Source organism: Urocampus carinirostris, chromosome 16 (assembly GCF_059441175.1).
Source record: "Urocampus carinirostris isolate Australia breed hairy pipefish chromosome 16, RoL_Ucar_1.0, whole genome shotgun sequence".
In the NCBI taxonomy this organism is placed as follows: domain Eukaryota; kingdom Metazoa; phylum Chordata; class Actinopteri; order Syngnathiformes; family Syngnathidae; genus Urocampus; species Urocampus carinirostris.
This window is the reverse complement of record NC_142364.1, coordinates 7,861,497-7,883,978: the sequence shown is the minus strand read 5'-3', so window position 1 is coordinate 7,883,978 and position 22,482 is coordinate 7,861,497. Positions and strand designations below refer to the sequence as shown.

At 40.9% G+C, this 22,482-nt stretch overlaps 1 protein-coding gene across 4 annotated transcripts in view; it reads left to right on the top strand.

Moving 5' to 3' along the window:
• pdlim5b (PDZ and LIM domain 5b) overlaps nt 1-22,482 on the top strand; it is a 170,803-nt gene that overhangs the window by 42,037 nt on the left and 106,284 nt on the right. For 3 of the 4 annotated variants that reach the window (XR_015852992.1, XM_088355340.1, XM_088355339.1), the window contains exons 4-7: nt 8,717-8,747; nt 9,100-9,608; nt 17,750-17,892; nt 19,411-19,438. Coding sequence is in view for 3 of the 4 variants with exons in the window: in XM_088355340.1 (XP_088211466.1) it covers nt 8,717-8,747; nt 9,100-9,608; nt 17,750-17,892; nt 19,411-19,438 (711 nt within the window). In the remaining variant the exon portion in view is untranslated. Of the gene's footprint in view, nt 1-8,716; nt 8,748-9,099; nt 9,609-17,192; nt 17,213-17,749; nt 17,893-19,410; nt 19,439-22,482 lie in introns of all 4 variants that reach the window. The other variant, XM_088355341.1, reaches the window with a different exon arrangement.

Sequence of the window (22,482 nt, the reverse complement as noted above, 5' to 3'; positions counted from 1 at the left end):
ATTTTAGAAACTTATTCTGATATGCTTTATACGAGCAAATGAGAAATGAGAAAGAAGGGGCGTGGCAAACGCGGGCTGACGGGAAGTGGAGTAAAGGTGAGACGTGTTTGTGGACGCGGCCGACAATAGTGGATATATATTTTTCCCACCCTAACCTTTGGAAATATGCACTTTTTCCTTGGATTACTTTCAACGGGCACCCGGACTCTGCAGGTCTGCATCAAACGTTAAGTACGGTATCATTTTCCGTTCAATTTGCCGGCTGTGATTTTTGGACTGTGTCGGGTATAGGTCAATTTTGTGTTTGTTTTGCATTTTTTGCAATGTGGGCGCATGCGGCTAATATACAGGTGCGGCTTGCGTATGTTCAAAATCGTTTTTCCTCCTGATTTGTGGTGGGAGCGGCTTATAATCAGGTGCGCTCTATAGTCCGGAATTTACGGTAAATGAAATAACATGGCTTATATCAGGGGTGCTCATTAGGTCAATCATTATCAACTGTTTGATTAAGGTTAGAGTACTATTGAGGTCATTATATAAAAATTATCAGCCTTTAATTATTAGCCAACAGGGTAGCCAGTTATATGATGACTAAATTTGACATTCAGCTGATCAATGAAGCGTTAAATGCAGCACAACCAACAGTGGCAGCCAATCGCCAATCCCGTTACTTCTTATCCCATGCTAAGAACATTACCGGGGACCCCTCTCACCCCCATCATGGACTATTCACTCTGCTAGCCTCTGGGAAGAGGTACTGCAGTGTGCGGTGCAGGACCACCAGGCTCCGCAATAGTCTAGTCCCCCTGGCCATTAGACTGTTAAATGGTCAATCTAACATATAGTTAACTTAAATCTAAACGGCTGCTAATTTGACTTTTGCACTAGTGGCAGTTTTTTTTTTTTTTTTTTTTTTTTTTTTTATAGCTTGCCACTCCTTGCACATTTGATCTCTGCACTATTGTTACTTACAGTGTTATTACTTACAGTGTTATTGTTTACAATATAATGGTACTGTGTACCTGACTTGTTAACCTGACTGCCCATCTTGCACATCTGGTTAGCGTCTCTTCTTGCACTATCGGCACTATGGTAAATAACACAATACAGCTTTATTTATATCTGTACACTGAAGGACACTGAGGGAAACTGTGGGAGTCAGATCCATCGACATTTCGTTCTGTATACACGTGTACTAGAATGACAATAAAGTAGATCTGAATCTGAATCTGAATCTGAATCTGAATCTTGAATGACAAACAGCGCAACCAATCAAGGACAACTAAACTTTAACCTTTAGGTCTCACTCATGCGCAAACATTGGCGCTAATTTAGCAAATGAACTCTGATTTTAAGACATCGCTTAAGCTTTCACTCATCAAAATGAATGATATAGTTGGACCGAGTATGAAGACAAATCGTATCATATTTTAAACGAAATGGGAGGTGTACCTTTTAATTCTTTCACTGTGTCGTTTGTCTGATCCGACGGCCTACCATAGCAGTGTTCCCTCTAAGCTGCGCGCGTGCGCGATTGCGCACTGCTCGCACATTCAGCGCACAAGAAAATCTAGCCAGCGCACAAAAATGAGGGCTCAAAATGACTAATTAAAAAGCGACTTAAGTCAAAGTTACAGTGCATGAAGGTAAAAATACACGGGTTCCCCCGACGTTGTGTCCTAAATGCGGTATTTTGAAGTCGAGTCGAAGTAGAACGAAGTTGAGTAAAGTTATTAGAGTTTGTCGTGAACTGGCTTCTTCGGCTCGGCTCACTAAAAGGAACCGGCTCTTTCGGGTCCTAAACGGCTCTTCAGGTTGTTTTTGCTTCTTTCATCCCAACATGACCAAATATTATGTAAAATGATGCACAAAATGACTTAAAGGAAGGGGGGATAGAACAAAAAAGAAAAAAATACCAAAATGAAAAAGTAGTGAAAAGCTGAGAAAAAAAAGAAACAAAAGGAAGAGAAAAAAAAGAAGGAAAAATTTAGAAAAAAGCCAGAAAAAAGAAAAGAAAGAAATGCAGGAAAAAAGTAAATAGAGAACAAAAAGAAAAAAGTAACAGCTCGGAAAAAATAAACACAATGAGATTTTTTTTTAAAGGAATTTTAAAAAAAGTAGAAAAAAAACACGGAAAAAAGAAGAAAAAGTTTGTGTTGCATTCAAATAATTTCCAATTATATCAAGTGAATCTTGTTACCAACATTGTACTTCCACTAAAAAATGTGATTAAGTACAGTTCTGTATCTTACAACCGACTAAATAAGCCTCCCAAAATGTTAATATTATGCGCCAAAATATATCAGGAAATAAAAAGAAATTGATATCTTGTGAAAGAATTGTAAGAACAAACGACGTTTTTAGGCCGTACAAGCTTTGCAATAATACATGAGTCAATTCATTCAAAAGAGAAAAATAATTTTGCATTGCCGGAAACTCAGCAAAATATAACGTGATGTCAAGTTTTGGACATGTTTGATAATGACTTAGTTGCCACACTTGGGATTGCTGTTGCTCACTGTTGTTTCAAGCGTTGCTCACCGACTTTGTGTGAACGCTCAGACCCGTAAGGAAAATTACAGGGAACATTGACCCCCTGGCTTACATCGTTCATGTGTTCCATAGCTTTCTAGCTAGCCAACGTGCAATGCTTGATCTGTTCTTGCTCTATGGGTGGCAGTGGGTTTCAAACAGGTTGGTCTGTCCATTTACGTAAATGGATACCAGTAAAATATTTTGATAGATTTAATCAGGTAGGCTTACATGGTTTTAAGGTTATAAACGGCCCACCATGAGGTCATTATTTATGGATTCCTATTTACTGTTTACAAATGTAATCACGACAGAACTTATGCATTAGCAATGGTTCGTAAACTCCAAAAACGCATTCTGACTCCCAGTAGGTACAAATGAATCTTAAGTAGCTGATCTCGGAACAGACCTCAACCTTTTTGATTTTTTTTTCACTCACATAATCAAAACAGATGCTAGGTCACAACCATGAAAGAACTTCATAATCCTTTACATTTCAGTCCAAGGAATTGAGTGATTTTACACAGACTGAAAAAGGCACCGCTGACATTCCAATAGAAATCATAGCCACTTCTGATCTAGAGTCAGAAAGTCCACACCTCATTTGGAATTCATAAACCGCCTTTCTGTTTTCTATAATATTCTGTCCCACAAGTAGTGTTACATCCACACCAGCCGATGCTTTGGAGGCTTGGCAATGGTTACAACCGGGAGGGGTGGAAATGACGGTCCAATGATTCCTGAAGCCCCCACTGACTCCTGGCTGCCTCTGCTGCATGCGGTGTAGTGGTTTAAAGAATGAACTGGCGGCAGTGCAACCAGTAACAGGATACTCCCACCTCTCCTTTCACCCTATTCGTCAACCGGTTTGACCTCCAATGCGAATCACAACTATCGTTCGGGCTTTTGGAGGTGATATGCGACATGGCACGCGGATACTAATATTCTTGAGCACTGTGTATAGACCAGTTAGGGCAAAAATTTTGAGTTGCAAGCCGAATTGGGTTCAGGTCAGGCCAGGAGGATAAAAAAAACTACTGATTTTTTGTATGCGCGAGTCTCCTAACCAATATATTGGCAATTCATGAGGAAAAAAGATAACATAGGCCAGCGGTTGGTAACCCAAAATGTAAAAGGAGCGATATTAGACCCACAATAACCTCAAAATATGGATGCAGTCGCAAAAAAAATTAAAAGCTTTATATAAGTCTTATAAGGAAGGAAACACATACTGTGTTTACAGTATATACTGTAAACATCTATAAAAATGTTAAGAATTCTTGTGTCATGTTTGTCCCCTTACAGAAACCATATCATTTTCCATTATCAACCGTTTTTGAAAAAGTGCTAGCGAGCCACAAGAGAGTGCCAAAAACATAGGCCTATCCAATTTTTAAAAAATTTACATTTAAAAGACACGCAGACAGCTACATTCTCATGTTATATTTCAGTTTATAGTTCTTTTTTAAAAAGACCATTCAATCCAATTGATTTTGAAACACTCAAAATTGAAGTACCGTAAATTCCGGACTATAGAGCGCACCTGATTATAAGCCGCACCCACCACATTTTAAGAGGATAGCCGCATTTGTACATACACAAGCCGCACCTGCATATATGCCGCACCTGCATATAAGCCGCATGCGCCCACATTAAAACATATGACATGATCACAAAATTAACCCAAACCCTACTTTGAGTCCCGCGATTTTAACTGAGTATAAAGTATGCAGTTTCAAAAACTGCAGAGTCCAGGGTCCGTTAAAAGTAATCCGAGGAAAAAAAGTGTATATTACCAAAGGTAAGGTTGGGAAAAATACATATCCACTATTGTCTGCCGTGTCCACAAACACTCACCTTTACCGGTCCCAACTTCCCATCATCCCCCGCGTCTGTTACGCCCCCTTTTTTTTAATTGGTCAGTGCAAGACTTATCAGAATAAGTGTCAAAAATAAATACAAATACATACATTACAAAAATATACAGTTGCAAATACATATTATACATGGTTACACATATTTACAAAGAAAGGCGGTACACCGAGCGAGTTTTCAAAGCTTTAATAATAATATTATAACTTGCATCCCAAATCGTGCCTGTGAAGGGTAGCAAAACGCTACTAGCAATACGCTCGCAGCACAGTGAACCGGTCTGTTAAAAAAAACACACCATACTTGTAGAAACCACGGTAAACCGTCCTCATCTTCCTCCTTATAACCGACGTCATCAAAGTCGTCTTCCCCAGCATGGGCAAGAGACTTTATCATATAGACGATGTTCCACGCTCCCTTAATCATAACCACGCTAGCAATACGCTCGCAAGGTAAAGTTTCCGTGCAGTAGCTCTGTTTCCTTCTTTAACGGACTGCTCGATTGCGTTTAGCTTGTAAGCTGCGTCATGTGAACTCGAGCGCCGCTGGCGGCTCTTAGAAAAATGACATAAATTGGCCGCATCACTGAATAAGCCGCAGGGTTGAAAGTTTGGGAAAAAAGTAGCGGCTTATAGTCCGGAATTTACGGTAATTTATTACATCACATTTTTAAGCAATACATTTAAAAAATTCCATTTAAAAAGTCATAATGCAAAAGAGCTAGTTCAGAGGCGTTTTTTTTTTTGCATGAAACCATTTTCATTTGGTGGGCTTTATAGAAATGCCTATAAGTGGCACCTGGGCCATAGTTTGCCTACCCCTGGACACAAATGACAAGAGATATAAGAGATCTCTTTGAATTTTAACCTTTATATTTTAAATATTGAGGGCCACAACAATCAAATATTTAAAAACTTGGTCGTTCAATTTATTACTCCTGTCATTGATCGGATAATTGACTAAAACTCTATTCTATAATTTGTATGAACTAAAGCTTTTCAAGGTTTTGCTATGCTTTACAATCACAGAAGCCCTTTGGATCTTCCTAACCGCATTTGCCATAATATTTCCAGGAATATTAAATAATTGTATTTGACAACCATGCAAAACGGAGCAGGGTGCATATTTGAGCCGTTGCCATCTGGGCCTTATCCAATTTGACACGGAGGTCTCCCGTCATGTTATCATTTAATACAGATGATACCAAAGGGTGGATCTCATTTTGCAGATGATTTGGAAAAACATAAAAGCTGCTCATGAGACATGACGTGTGAATTCTCCGGTTCTGCATGCAAGTACGTCGTGTGATATGCTAGCAGTGTCTCCTGCTTGGAGAAAATATGCCAGTTAATGGAACATAATTGATGATGGCAGATGTTTTGGAGTCAGAGCTGCATGAGATTCCGCTTAAATGAGTCCAGTATCAACTCGCCTTCGCTCGCCTTGCTGTCATTCGGCCAAATGCCACATGCCAGACTGTTTCTTTTGGCTCTGGACTAGACACCCACAAGATGGAAATGCCGCCTTATCCTTTCAAGGCTGGTTCCTTCGCATAACCTTTCCAGTCTTTCCTTCAGGATGACAAAGTTGGTTTTCAGGAAAGACAAGGTTGATATGGACCACTTAACATCTGTTCCCCGCATTGGATAACCTATTGGAGCTTTTTGAGAAAGCATACGTTTTCTTTTAGAATTAGTATTGGCCCTTGAAAAGAAACTCTCAGAGACCGTTGGTGCTTGTTTTAAGGGATGTGTTGTTTCTGCCATTGGGCAGCCGGTCACAGATGTGGTGGCTGCGGCGGGAGGAGTACTTAATAATGTTGCCGGCTCTGCAATGTCCTTCAGACTGGGCAGAGAGAATATCATGATTTTCTGGGCTGTGCTGATAACACCCAAGGTTCTCCTGTCTGCTGCCCTGCTCCCAGCATACCACACAATGATGGCGTATGCCGGTATGTTCTCCACTGTGGCTCTGTAGAAAGACACCAGTAGCCTCTGTTGTTTTACCTGAGCACTCTCAGGAAGTGGAGTCGCTGCTGGGCCTTCCATACCACAGCTGTGGTAGTTATTAACTAGAAAAAAAGACATATCATAGGTGTCAGTAGCAATGACAAGTCTAATTAGGTCCCTAATATACTATAACATTTATAATAGTGTCAGTCCAATCTTCTACGATCTACATTTTCCATTTTACACACACTTGACTTCATTCCCAAAGTTGTGTAAGTCCATGTGTATACCTGTTCCAATTGGGTCCGACCCGTCAATCCAAAGACAGAAAGTGCTTAGTTGAGCACATATTCACAGGACCACCCCTCTTCTAGTGTTTGCTCTGAGAAAAACCAGATAGGGTTTGAAACCACCCGTCCCAGGCCACTGATGTCACACACATCTTCCCAACGGAATGCACCATTTGATCTAAACGCCCTTCGCTGTTTTCTTTGGCTCAGGCGTGGTGTCGCTCCTCCGCAAGTTCTCTGGAAAGTTAGCTTTGTCTCTGTTAACCGTTAAGTGGAAACAGTAAGTGTAGGTGCGCACGCAAATGACATCAACATGTGGCCCAAGGGCAGTGCCTCGCTAATAAGCTGGCGCCGTAACGGAAATGCACGGGACTGTTGACGGGGTTTCCCAATATAACAACGTGGGAGGAGGATTTGAGTGTAACTTGTGTGGGAAATCGCCTTTTTTTGTTGCCTTGTTTTCATATGCTGGTTCCAGAACATTTGTCAATTTATTTTAGGAATAGATAGATAGATAGATAGATAAATAGATACTTTATTCATCCCCGGAGGGAAATTCACATTTCCAGCAGCATCCCTGAGCTGAGAACAATACAATAATAAAGCAAAAAGAATACAATATACAAATACCCAGTGTGACGTGCAAATGCCCACTGTAGCGTGTTACATACAATATCTAAATAGTGCTACACAGAATACATATTGCAATAAAATTCGGTAATATGCAATGTAGGTGGTGTGGTTTAATGTGGGCTTTTATTCCGCCGGGTGGAGTTAAAGAGCCTCATGGCATGAGGAAGAAAAGATCTCTTCAGTCTGTCCGTAGTACAAGACAGTGACAGCAGTCTGTCGCTGAAACTGCTCTTCTGTCTGGAGGATTATTCATAATGCAAATTTCTGGTACCAGGATTTAAGTTTTTTTTCCACTTCAATTCAATGAACATTGTGCTGCTCCTGTGGGATCGTATCCTCGCCAATCTAAGGGAATATAGATGTTTCCTAGAACCAGGTGACTTCTTAAGCGAGTACAAATTGATCTACTTGTTTGGACTTCGGTTTTAAAATATACACTCGATATTTTCCTGTATCTAGTCTTTGGAACACAATGTGCACTTGTAAAGTACGCCAAACCATTTGTAGTTCTTCCATTTACACTTGTGATCCAATATGGTAGCTGCTTAAAAAATTGGACGCCTCTAATCTACCGACTTATTGATATTCATATAGTAAGCCAAAAATCTTACTACACTGCGACCATACAATACTCTAATCTAAAATTTTGCTCTCAAGTCAAAGCAAACAACTTTACAAAAAAAAAAAAAAAAAAAAGGAAAACGACTTAATGAATACAGCAGTGTCTGAAATAACATCTTTTACAAAACGTCTCCTACCGGGTGGCCGACAACTTTTTCAAGAGAAAGAAAAGAAAACAAAATACCGATTTTTTTTTCCAAATCAAACGTTTACTTTATTCCGATTTCTTCATTCGGTTTTGAAATTTCTGAATTTCGGTTCGTTCGGCAATTTGCATACTCGGCAGCTGATTGGAAGCCTGCATCGAATAACATCGAGCTTCCGGACTTTCCCGAGTGTAATAAGGTCGTGCATTTGCATATCATTTTCCAAAGTAGACGCACAGAGAACACAAGAAAAATCGATAAGTGGTTAGGAATCGAGCCAAAACCTTAGCTCCAGAAGAAATATTCAAAAGAAGCTAACAAAATGGATGACGCTACAAAACGTAAACGTACATTAAAAGGATCGTGGAAAGAGGAGTTCATGTGGCTTGTAGCAGACGACGTAACGCAAACATTGCATGAATGAAGATGATGGCGGATGGAAAACAGCGATGTCATATTATAGATTTATAATAAACTTTAATCCTTAACACTTTGCAACAACGGGGTTTTTTTTTTGCGATGAGTCGTCTTTTTGTGTTTCAAGTTGTGAAAAATGGGGCAGGCAACTTTTCAGAGTTGTCTGCCCTGGTGTCCAGTAACTTTTTCTCATGAGTTTCAGACACTTGACATAAAATACCAAATTGTCATGAATGTTTTATTGTTTTGTCTACAGAGCCTCAAGTGGTGCCAGAGGAGGGTCTCAGGTAAGATCAAATATAGTTTTTGCTTTATATTGTCTAAAAAGTGCCCTTCTGAGTTAAGGTTCGTGTGCTTTGCATGCGGAAATGTACCACAGAGTTGTTGTCACAAGCATGTATTTTATTTAAAGGCAACATCATATGCTTTTTTTTCAATTTCATTGGTTGAAATATGGCTCCTGATCCTCACCTAGCATGCTTTGGGATCAGGCATGCTTACAATTATCAATTAATTGCCTTTAAATATAATCACACTTTATATAATGGTTGTCTTCTGAATCTGACTTTAAAGCACCACATGAGTTGTGTTCTGTGTGTTTTGTGGGTGCCGCATGCCGTGTTCCACGCCTGGTTGCAGGTTGATTCCCAAGAAATCATCAAGCCTGTCCCAATCACCCACACGGCACCGAACAACACGCACACAAAGCCGTCAAGCCAGACCACCCCTGCGTACAACAAGACAGCCCGGCCATTCGGGGGCGGCAGAGATTCGCCGGTGCCGTCCTCCGCCCCGGCCGCTCCCAAAGTGGCCTTCATCCCTTCAGAGTCCTCAGCATTCACCCCGGCCCAACCGCTCTCCCAACCGCCAAACCCTCCCTTCCCGATCAAGTCTACAATTCACCCAGATGTGTCTCTGGCTCCACAAACCAGTCCCTCTCGCTCCACCATCAGCTCCCCGTCCTCTTCCTCGTCCAATTCGTCCTCTCCGGCCAGAGTAACCGCCTCTTCCTCGCATCCCTCAGTACCGCAGCCGTCCGTCTATAACTCCCCCATTAATCTCTACTCGGACAACAACGCATGCGAAGTGGCTATAGGGCAACGGCGAGGTCTCCTGGAGAGTCAGGGGCTTTCGGAGCAGTTCAATGGGTATGTATCGTTTGGGCCTTTGTAGTGGTACACCACAAATCGGTAATGGTAACCAGGATGAAGACAGTAATTTAGGCACGTCAAACAAATTGCCCTGCAGGCCGGACCCGGCCCCTTAGATGTTTTAATCCGGCCCACCATAAATATGTAAGCATGTCCAAAAAAGAAGCGAGACTCTAGGTCCTTTCTATCAAATGCACGGATTTTTAAAAATCAATTCAAACCAAATGCTCTGGCTATTAAAGGACAGTAAGAGATATGCTCTCAGCTTTAATAGGCCCAGCCTAGTTGTTTGAGCTGTTGTTGTCCAATTGGATTACTGATGCATGCAAACTGCATTCATCAACTGTTATATTGAACCAGTTAACACAATCAATGCCAATCAGTAGCCTAGATGGTAGGGCGCCCGCTTTGAGACTGGGAGGTCGCTGGTTCGCGCCTCGGCCGAGTCATACCTAAGACTTATAACATTGGTAAAATGGTGGCGCCCTCTGTTGGCTGCGGCTGCATCGGCTCGCTACAACGGGTCAGGTGTATCGACATTTCGTTCTGTGTACATTGTTACAAAGAATGACAATGCAAAGGAAATTATTATTATTAATTATTATTATTATAATGAAAGCTATTTTTTTCCTAATGGTTGTGAAAAAATGTGTTATGCTTAGAAAATATCCCTTGTTAAGTATGATTATAATATGCAGGGTAGGTTTCTAAAGTAGGCTGAATGTTAGCTCAGGAGGTAAAGCGCTCGTCGTGGGATCGAGAGGTTGTAGGTTCAAATTCCTATGTGTTATATGTCGAAGTGTCCTTGGGCAAGACACTGATGAGCAGGTAGTTGCCTTGCATGGCTAACGTGGCTATGGGTTTATTAGTGTGTGTGCTTTGGGAGGTCTTCATTGATTTGAAAAGCGCTATATAAATGCAGAACATATATACATATTTAAAGCATAATACAGAAAAAAAAACTATGATAAGCTTAACAGTTTAAGTTTACATACTTTTGCTGATCTGGCCCACCTAAGAACAGGAAGTCTTGATCCAGGCCTGCAGGCAAACAGTTTATCATCCCTGTGCTAAATTGACGAATGTACAAAATAGAAAATCCTAAATGTGACATAATGAACGTTTCCGAAATCACAATAAGATTATTAAAATTTGGCATAGAAAAAAAAATCAGCAGTATTTGTCTCAAAGTCTAAAAACTATGGGGGGAAAAATAAAAGAAAAAAAACGAAAAAAAAACTTTCTGGTCTTATACGTCTATGAGGTTCTTTTTTTTTTAACACAGTTGCCAAACAGTCATACATCAAATCAAACAATATTATGATCTAGCCACCGAAAGTGTGCTAGAACTCCCCAAAGGAAATTAAGGAAAATTCAATATTGCAGTATCACAATTCTGCTATTATCTTTACCTTTGCAAGTAAAAAGTGTAAGGTGCACGCATACCCATAAGAAGGCCAAAATTAAGCTTTCTTTCTTCTAAATAATTGGATTTAAGCCAAAAATCCATAATAAGTAATCGATATACCCACTTATCTATAACAGCTAGCTTTTAGCAAACCTCATTTATAGTTTTTATTGTATTTTATAGCAGTTTAGAATACTCTGTGGCACCATGCTGCCTCTCACAGGACACTCGTGGTACTACTAGCTCCCTTTTTGTAGTACTGTGCTGCATGGTCATTCCCGGTACACCGCAAAATGAAGTTTGGCGTGAACATGCAGCAAATGTTTTCCTTGTGGATCATAAAACTCAGTTATTTGTTGAAGTGCGCTTAAGCGAGCGGTTTTGGTCACAGCCGCGGTTCACATGTTACACTACGGGAGGAAAGGAAACGTTCCGATTCGCTTTGTCTGTAACGTCACGGCCGAATTCCCACTTTTCCAAATGCATCACTCATCGCTGGTGTTTTCACACGAGGCACAATGCACATTTTGTTGAAGTGTTCCAATGGGTATTGGTCCTGGCAGAAGAACACAACATAGATTTCATGCTAGCTAACCGCTCCCTTGGCATTAAACCTGGCAGCTCGGTTGCTTCCAAGAACATGCTAGAATTATCCTTCATGTGCAATGGAAGGAATACTATCTTAATAAATAGGCTAGCAACCTTTTTGAAGCTATGTTTTTGTTACTGATTAGCGCTTAGAAACACCAATTTGAGTAGATATGTTTTAATGGTTTTATTACTACCGTAAATTCCGGACTATAGAGCGCACCTGATTATAAGCCGCACCCACCACATGTTAAGAGGAAAACTGATTTTGTACGTACACAAGCCGCACCTTTATATAAGCCGCAAGCGCCCACATTAAAACACGTAACACATTCACAAAATTAGCCCTAACCCGGCTTTGAGTCCCGTGATTGTAACTGAATATAAAGTACACAGTCCAAAAACCACAGCCGGCAAAATGAATGGAAAATGATACCGGTACTTAAGGTTTGATGCAGACCTGCAGAGTCCGGGTACCCGTTGAAACTAATCCAAGGAAAAAAAGTCTATATTTCCAAAGGTAAGGGTGGGAAAAATATATATCCACTATTGTCCGCCGCGACAACAGGTCTCACTCACCTTTACCCCACTTCCCGTCAGCCCGCGTTTGCTCCGCCCCTCTTTTTTAATTCGCAAAACATATCAGAATAAGTGTCTCAAATAAATACATTACAAAAATATACAGGTGCAAATACATATTATACATCGGTTACCCATATTTACAAAGAACGGTACACCGAGAGAGTTTTCAAAGCTTTAATTATAATATAACTTTCATCCCAAACCGTGCCTGTGAAGGGTAGCAAAACGCTACTAGCAACACGCTCGCAAAACAGTAAACGGGTATGTTAATGAAAACACACCATACTTGTAGAAACCACGGTAAACCGTCCTCATCTTCCTCCTTACAACTGACGTCATCAAAGTCGTCTTCCTTCAGTATGGGAAAGAGACTTTGTCGTATAGACGTCGTCCCACGATCCCTTATTCAAAAACACGCTAGCAACACGCTCGCAAAGTGAAGTTTACGTGCGGTAGCTCTGTTTCCTTCTTTATCGGACTGCTCGTTTGCTTTTAGCTTGAAAGCTACGTCATGTGCCTTTCTTTTTGCGATTTGCATGATGAGGATATGTTTACGCTAATTTAATTTGTGCACAAGGCTGTTAGAAAAATTACATAATTTGGCCGCATCACTGAATAAGCCGCAGGGTTGAAGGTTTGGGAAAAAAGTAGCGGCTTATAGTCCGGAATTAACGGTATGTTATTACTATGTTATTACAAGGTTGCATTTGTTACAAAGTGGGGTTAGAATAGGCTCAGTCAACCTTTGAAAACATCTGCCTTGTTTAAAGGTGGGGTGCATACTTTGTTGTGTCCTTAAAAAGATAAAAATTCGGTATTTTCTCTATTAAGTACTGTATGTGTTAACAATGCCTAACCAAGTTCAAAGAGCCTTTATATATATTTTTCCACCGCGCTTATCTTGTGTTACTTTCATCATCGGTGTTCGGACCACAAAGCACATTACACTAGAGGGAAGGAGGCAATGAAATGGGGGCGAGGAGAGTGATATTACGTGCTTGGTCGCAGTTTGCTGTTCTTCTAGGATGAAAATGGTGAGAGTAAGAAAAGATTGATTCAAGTGCAGTCCAAATGCCAACTCAAACCGCCAAAATGATGAAAAAGGAAGAGTTTATTTTAGCCAATCAAAACATTTGACTTACTTGCGCTGGGGCGGAGGACGACACCGGCGAATCTCTGCCGCCCCTGAATGGCCGAGCTGTCTTGGTGTACGCAGTATTGGTCTAAATATAATACCAGCTCGGTGGCCTTGGGGTAGGGCACCCGCCCTGAGACTGGGAGGTCGCTGGTTCAAGCCTTGGCCGGGTCATACCTAAGACTAACAACATTGGTACGCATTGCCTCCCTGCAAGGCGCTCGGCATTAGGGGTTGGGGTTTGGTCACCTAATGACTCCCAACACATCAGTTGGGTTGGGCGAGGGGGCTGGGAATCCCCTCCTCTTTTTGTTGGTGATAGGAATGAGTGGAGAGGTGTTGTAAAAGGATGGTGGGAGGTTTGGATGTGTTCCTAGGGATGGGCAGGGCACCCATATGATGCGGCAGGGGTAAACCAGCGAAAGCTGTCAGGCCCTACTCTTGAACAGAAGAGTGTTGTGTCACCCTGACCCGAGTGACATGGCCGCTTTCTTGTGTCCCGTTTCATCTGAAGGGACGAAAGCATGACCGACTTGGGTGCCGAGGTGCTTAACTTGTTTGGGTGTTTGGGCATTTGGGTTGGCCATGGTCCAAAATCAAATTTCCTAGAAAACTACAATGATTTATCAATGGTGAAGTATTTTCAGAATCAGTCCGCAAGGTACTCGGGTGTTTTCAAATACCTTGTGCTCACAAGCATTGTGTTTGTGATCCCTGCAATAATCTATTGGATTTTTATCGGACTCTTATCTGTTGGGGAATACTTGAGAATTCTGAGGTGATCTAAAAATGGCTTTCCCATAGTTTCGTTTTGACCATTTTTGTTAAGATTGGCACGGAAAACCAGATTTTTAGTGTGATAGATGCCAAGTGCCTTTTTACTCATTCAACACGCACCCAAAAACTGCTGTTTTATTAGTATCATTGATTAAACTCGCTGCATACAGTGCCAACAAAAGTACAGGAATACACTTACATCATGTTACTAAAACGTTTGCGAAAGCTAAAGTTGGAATGAATAAAATAATACAAAACAAGAACTTTGTTTATTAAGCTTATAAAACTATCGTGTCGAGGTAGATTCAGTCACATTCCGTTCAGACATGGTTTCAGACATTAAGCCAAGGCAATTTGTGGAAAAGTCATACCCCTTTGAGCTTCAAATATCAAATATAAAAACATAGCTGACTGTTCTCTCTTTTTCAATGTTTTTGTTTTATTTTGGTGTCCAATGACTACACTTTATGCGGGTTCTCTTTGAAGTAAAGTATAAATCTCTCACGTCAAGTCATGTTTATTTGTCAGACCCTTAATCACAAAGAGTCTCAAAGGGCTGCACAGACCACAGACTATTACAGACTATTATGACACCATCCCCTGATCTAAAACCTACATGAGGGCAAGGGAAAACTCAAAAACCTCAGGGGAAGTCATGTTTATGTGTCTAGCCCTTAATCGCGAGGCGTCTGAAAGGGCTGCAAAGACCACAGATTATTGCAAACTACAGACTATTATGACACCATCCCCTGATCTAAAACCTACATGAGGGCAAGGAAAAACTCGAAAACCTTAAGTCAAGCCATGTTTATTTGTGACGCCCTTAATCACAAGGAGTCTCAAAGGGCTGCACAGACTACAGACTATTAATACACCATCCCCTGATCTAAAACCTACATGAGGGCAAGGAAAAACTCAAAAACCTTTAGTCAAGCCATGTTTATTTGTGACGCCCTTAATCACAAGGAGTCTCAAAGGGCTTCACAGACTACAGACTATTATTACACCATCCCCTGATCTAAAACCTACATGAGGGCAAGGAAAAACTCAAAAACCTTAAGTCAAGCCATGTTTATTTGTGACGCCCTTAATCACAAGGAGTCTCAAAGGGCTTCACAGACTACAGACTATTATTACACCATCCCCTGATCTAAAACCTACATGAGGGCAAGGAAAAACTCAAAAACCTTAAGTCAAGCCATGTTTATTTGTGACGCCCTTAATCACAAGGAGTCTCAAAGGGCTTCACAGACTACAGACTATTATTACACCATCCCCTGATCTAAAACCTACATGAGGGCAAGGAAAAACTCAAAAACCTTAAGTCAAGCCATGTTTATTTGTGACGCCCTTAATCACAAGGAGTCTCAAAGGGCTTCACAGACTACAGACTATTATTACACCATCCCCTGATCTAAAACCTACATGAGGGCAAGGAAAAACTCAAAAACCTTAAGTCAAGCCATGTTTATTTGTGACGCCCTTAATCACAAGGAGTCTCAAAGGGCTTCACAGACTACAGACTATTATTACACCATCCCCAAATCCAAAACCAACATGAGGGCAAGGAATAACTCAAAAACCTCAGCATGAGGAAAATCCCCCTTCGAGGATGACCAGGCTGCAACGGATGTTGCAATAACAAATACTACACCAGAGATAATATAAATGTACCGTATTTTCCGCACTATAGGGCGCACCGTGTTATAGGGCGCACCCCCAAAAAATAGTTTTTGGTCCTATATCTTCCATAGATAAGGCGCACCAGATTATAAGGCGCTACAATGGGAACGTCGACAAAACAGTCAGATGATTCAGTCAAACTGATTACCCCCTTAACATTCCCAAAGCTTGCAAAGAAGCAAATACGTGTCGTAGACACGTGCGGATGCGGTGTCCGTACGATGTCACTTAAATGCGTCATTTCAAATATCATTCGGAAGGTTGAAGTCTTGGGATTCAAGAAATGCCAAACATTTCTATGTTTCTATTTTCGCTCACAACTTTACTGTGCATATGACAATAAACACTTGGAATTGAGTTTAATTCACTCAACTCATCACAGCAACATCAAGATAGTTCTAAAACAAGATACCGGGAAAATATAAAGCCGCATAACTCACCCAAGTTCTCACGTTCAATAATGATACGCAATCATGGTCTTCTTACAACCGTGAGTGAAGTAAATCCAGGAGAGTAGAATATTTACAAATACAGACTAATGAAACATGTTTCTTTATGGCGTACTGTAGCAAGCTTGCTACGCCATTGCTAAACTTGTCCGATTGAAGGGTTTGTTTTGGGCATCTAGCCAATCCGAGGCTCCGAATAACTTAAGCCAACAGTGATCGATTCAAATGATGATTGACACATTGGTTAGCCAATGAAACGCCGGTATATAAATCCCAGCATACACCGCGGACTTGCTACGCCATTGCTAAACTCGTCCGATTGAAGGGTTAGTTTTGGGCATCTAGCCAATCCGAGGCTCCGAATAACTTAAGCCAACAGTGATCGATTCAAATGATGATTGACACATTGGTTAGCTAATGAAACGCCGGTATATAAATCCCAGCATACACCGCGGACTTGCTACGCCATTGCTAAACTCGGCCGATTGAAGGGTTTGTTTTGGGCATCTAGCCAATCCGAGGCTCCGAATAACTTTAGCCAATAGTGATCGATTCAAATGATGATTGACACATTGGTTAGCCAATGAAACGCCGGTATATAAATGCCAGCATACACCGCGGACTACTCCTTGTTCGGGGTAAAATCAAGTCGGCGGCCGTTGAGTAAGTTGCGAAACCTTGGGAATTTAATATTGAGCCATATATAAGGCGCACTGTGTTATAAGGCGCATGGTCAGCTTTTGAAAAAAATTAAGACTTTTAGGTGCGCCTTATAGTGCGGAAAATACGGTATTTTCCTCAATTTATTCAGTAATCACTTCAGTTATTTTAGGCATCTTGTGTCACTGCATGTGAGCATGGTTTGTTTGTGTCTTTTTTAATGTTTTCTCAGAAGGGGCTATTGATCTCTCACTTGTTTAGCATCAGTTCTTCCCATTTATGTTTTTATTTGTCCACAGGTGGGAGGAGACTCGGACAAGTTAGTCCCGCGAACGATTGTTTATACGCTACAGTAACCTTCTGCACATTGCTGTGGTTGATGATTAACTGCATGTTTTTTGTCCCCTTTTTTATGTCAAAGTCGAGTATCAGTTATCTTTATTCATGAATAAGGGAAATTATAATTGTTTTTACTCTTAGACAAGGGATCACACCACCTTTTTTTTTTTTTTTTTTTTCCTAACCTGGCTGTAAAAGAGTTCATCACATTTCTTCAACGTTATAGGTGCTTGCAATGACTTAGACATTTTAAGACTCTAATGTGCATGTAGAAGAAGGCGCCTGGAGATTTTCGCCACCCTGTGGTTTAGCATGGTAGTGCATGGTGTCTGTAGATAAACGTTCAACTTAAAGCACTTAGTTCTTAGTTCATATTTAGGAAAAGAAGTCATACATTTGGCTTCTTCAAACCTGCAGACACCCTGTGAATATAATTCCACCTCACTGTCACTTTAATTACTGTTTTTTTAGCACGCATTGCAGCATGCTTACAAAATCTATATTTTAATTAACACAGGTCCAACATGAACCACGTGTCTGCACTGAGTGAAGCCAGCAAGAAGCGACTCATTGAAGACACAGAAGACTGGCAGCCTAAAACCGGAACATCTCAATCCCGCTCCTTCCGGATGCTGGCTCAGCTCACTGGCACCGAAAATGGTGAGTGGATTGCATAGCCGTGCAATTCTTTTTTTTTTTGGGGGGATCTCCTGGAGTTGGACAGTAGATTGTGATTTACTGCATATACAGTATTTAAGATTTTCGCATAACCACCCTTATTTTGTAGCGTAACATAATCAGTTTGCTTGTATGCCGTTCTTTTTGTCTGGGTTATTTTTGTGATGCAAAGCAATCTGGACTTGTAGTAGAGAGAAGACTAATACCAATGCTTGATATAACGTCTGCCCGGACGCCCGGGGCGTGCATCTTTTACGTTGGGCGTACAACTTACAAAATGTCTCTGCCCGGGTGGCCGGCAACTTTTTCAAGGGGAAAAAAGAAAATGTTTCATTTTAATTTTTTCAAATCAAACATTTGCTTTATTCCGATTTCAAAATCTTTGTTCGGTTTGGAAATTTCGGAATTTCGGTTCGTTTAGCAATTTGCATACTCGGCAGCCAATCAGAAGACTGCATCGAATAACTTCGTGCTTTCGGACTTTCCCGAGCGTGATAAGGTCGTGCATTTGCCTATCATTTTCCAAAGTAGACGCACAGAGAACACAAGAAAAATGCATAAGTAGTTCGGAATCGAGCCAAAACCTCAGCCCCAGAAGAAAGTTTCAAAAGAAGCTAACAAAATTGATGACGCTACAAAACGTAAACGTACATTAAAAGCATGGTGGAAAAAGGAGTTCATGTGGCTTGTAGCAGACGACGCAACGCACAGGGTTGGGTAGGGTTACTTTAACTTGATTACTTTCAAACTATGACTCACAACACGTGGTAAGCTTTCTCTCCCGGCTTTGATCTCTTTGATCTCCGGCAAAACTAACATAAAATGCGACAGAAACAAAATGAAAAGAAATCCAAACAGTTTGCAGACATCATTTTTGCCGTTCCATGTATTCCGTTACTCCCCAAGCCTGCGCAAAATTTAGTCATTTTATTCATATTTAGTTCATTTTGTCTTTTATTAGCATATTTGGTATTGGAGTCATCCAAAAGTAATTGTAAGTAATCCAGTTAAAGTAACCCTACCCAACCCTGGCAACGCAAACATCGCATGAATGAAGAGGAGTAAATCCAGGTACGTACTGACGGCAGATGGAAAACAGTGATGTCATATACATGCAATGAATGTTGAAGTAGATTTATAATAAACTTAATTTTAAAGTGTTGTTCTGTTATATATTCTGATTATCAATCCTTAATACTTTGCAACAATGTTTTTTTTTTTTTTTTGCGATGAGTCGTCTTATTGTGTTTCAAGTTGTGAAAAATGAGGGCATTTCTGTTTTATTTTCTACCCCCACTGGGAAAAAGCCACAATTGTATCCATCCATATATGGTGTGAGTCCATGCTTCTGGCTAGCCACATAAGAACACAGCGAGACACAGCAATGGAGCCCACTTTTGGAGCAGAATGGCAAAATGGAATACTGAATCACAATTTGCATTTGTTAATGAGACTGAAATCATACTTTCAGTGAATAATATATATATATATTCTTTGCAGAGCAAGCTGTGGAAAACAATGGAAGAAAGTAAGTGATCTCTTTTTCATCTTTATTTTCCAAACCTCTTTTTGGCCTAGCATGTTCTGTCCTTGCCTGTTTCCCTCTCTTCACTTGCCAATTTTTCTCTTCTCTTCTCTTGTCTTGTCCTTTCTTTTTTCCCTTCTTTCTTCTGTGTTCTGGTGTGAATCAGGGCCAACAAGTTGGACCTAGAAGTTGTAGAGCACAAGTACAACCAGCTCAGGGATTGGCATCATGGTCTCACTGCAAAGGTGCTGAACTTGTAGCTGGGCAGTTTTTGGTTCCTGCCAAGACTTTTATTATGCATGGGAAATCGAACCCCAAAATTGTATTTTAGTGTATATTTGTAATTATCTGCTGCATATCAAGTATGTGGTCCCTGTGAGGCTCTATTTCCCTTTCATGCTTTGTTTTCTCTTTATTTTACGGAAGTTTGTTTTTATTCTGTTTTCTGCACTAACCATTGTCACTTCTTGATTACTTCATCTCAATAAACTTCTTTGCTGTTTCTTGTCTTTGCTTCATCTTTCGGTGACTTCATATAAAATTTTGACTATGTATAGCGAGACATATTTGTCTAATAATCTTGATTGCTGTTTGCAACATGTAATGTACTTTTTAAGATAGATAGATAGATAGAAATTCACACTTCCAGCAGTCTACCCCGTTGTTTATTAACAGATTAACATGATGCCCTAGGGGTGCTTGTGGGGTGCCAGTCCAAAAGTTCGACATCCCCGCGGCAGATGGAAATCTTTTTCTTTGTGTCCGGGGATACACCACCTCGTGTTAGCAAGTCCGTCTCCTCTCCGATTCCCGTAGGTTTTCGTGTCTCTGTATAGCGGCGCTGAAGCCGGATTGCTCCGGGTATCTCCGGGTGGCTACACGTTAGAGTCCGGAATGCTAAACGTGAGCCACGTTTCCGCAAAACACTGCAACTGCGCTCCCTGTGCGCTTCGATGTTTTCCACCAGCACCCGTTGATCTCATTTGGTAGTGGGTTCGCATTTACCATGATTGCGGATGGTACCGAAGACTTATAACGCCGCTAGCTGCTTAGCTAGCTCCGGTTCTTCCTCCACGATAGGCCCCTTCATCACGCCGGCACGAGAATTCTTCAGGGCAAGGAGTTGATTCCTTGAATAAACGCATTTTTGTGCGCTAAAACCCATGTCCATAGGATAGAAGTAATCCATAGTGTAGTTGTCAAAACGGGAAGAAAAACACCGAAGATAGAAGCAGACAATAAAACAAAAAAAACGGCGACCATATATAAGGACTTTAGAGGTGATTTCTATTGACTCTATACATTTGTCATGTGTCAATGATTTTTAGAATGTAATTTTTAAAAAAAATGGTCTGAGTTCAAGCCCCAGTGGCTATTATTTAGCGACCTCTAGTGGTGTAGAAATACTTCATTTATTTAAATAAAACAATATTTATTCAAGTCATAAGCAAAAACACATGTACTGATGTCATGAACATCATATTTTTAAGACTTGTTGGTTTAGAAATGTGTAATTATATTACACAACTTAAAAACGTCCTTTGAAGAAGCTGACATCTTTCCTGCTATCTTACTCCTACGGAAGCCTGAATGACCATTTTGTGAAGCAAGCTTGTGCCCATGGTGCTTTTAGCACTTAACGGCCACTTACCTCTCACAGCTGAGCCCTGCATGTGATGGTCACTGAGTCCAGTGAATTGGGCATCTTTGGCATCTTTTTCACTGTTTCCTTCTCTAGCTACTCATGTTAGCTACTTGGCTGCGATGTATGGAAACGTACTGCTGGCTTTAACTGGTTGCCCGTTCACAGAGACAGACAACTCACTCGTTCACACCTAGGGACAATTTGAACCGACCAATTAACCTGACATGCATGTTTTTGAAATGTGGGAGGAAACCGGAGTGCCCGGAGGAAACACACGTAAGCACGGGGAGAACATGCAAACTCCACACGGGCAGGCTGCGGTAGCTGGACTTGAACCTCCGCACCGTGCGCGCTAACCACCCAGCCGCCTTGCCGCCTATGTTGGACATGCTTGCATTAAATTTTATGACCTAAAATACGTTAATATTGAAATTTTCCCTTACAATATCATTAATCATTTGTAAGGGGTCTACATGAAATGTAAGCAATATATTAATATAAATGAGGAAGTGTTTTCTACTTTTTGAAGTGGAAGTAGTCGATTTGAACCTACCGTAAATTCCGGACTATAAGCCGCTACTTTTTTCCCTAACTTTCAACCCTGCGGCTTATTCAGTGATTTGGCCAATTTATGTCATTTTTCTAACGGCCGCTGGCGGCGCTCGAGTGTTGCTACCATTTACTGCCCTGTCACAGCCACCGTTTGGGATGAAAGCTATATTATTATTATTAAAGCTTTGAAAACTCTCTCGGTGTACCTTCTTTCTTTGTAAATATGTGTAACCCGTGTATAATATGTATTTGCAACTGTATATTTTTGTAATGTATTTATTTGTATTTATTTTAGACACTTATTCTGATGTGTTTTGCACGGGTGAACGAAAAATGAGGGGCGGAACAAACGCGGGGTGCCGAGTTTAAGTGGGGACCGCTAAAGGTGAGGGACAAACAAGGAAAGAGGGGGTAAAAAGTTGATTAAAGAAAAAGGAGTTGCGTGAGTAAATGTGTTCTGATATATTTTTCCCACCCTTACCTTTGGAAATGTACACTTTTTTCCTCGGATTACTTTCAACGGGCCCTGGACTCTGCAGGTCTGCATCAAACCTTATGTATCGGTATCATTTTCCGTTCATTTTGCCGGCTGTGATTTTTGGACTGTGGACTTTAATAAAGGACATTTAGTTTCAATCGCGGGACTTGAAGTCGGGTTTGGGTAAATTTTGTGTTTGTGTTGTTGTGTTGTTTTTAAATGTGGGCGCATGCGGCTTATATACAGGTGCGGCTTGTGTATGTACAAAATCGGTTTTCCTCTTAAAATATGGTGGGTGCGGCTTATAATCAGGTGCGCTCTATAGTCCGGAATTTACGGTACATAGCACAGGTGAGAGTGCCAAATAATCTC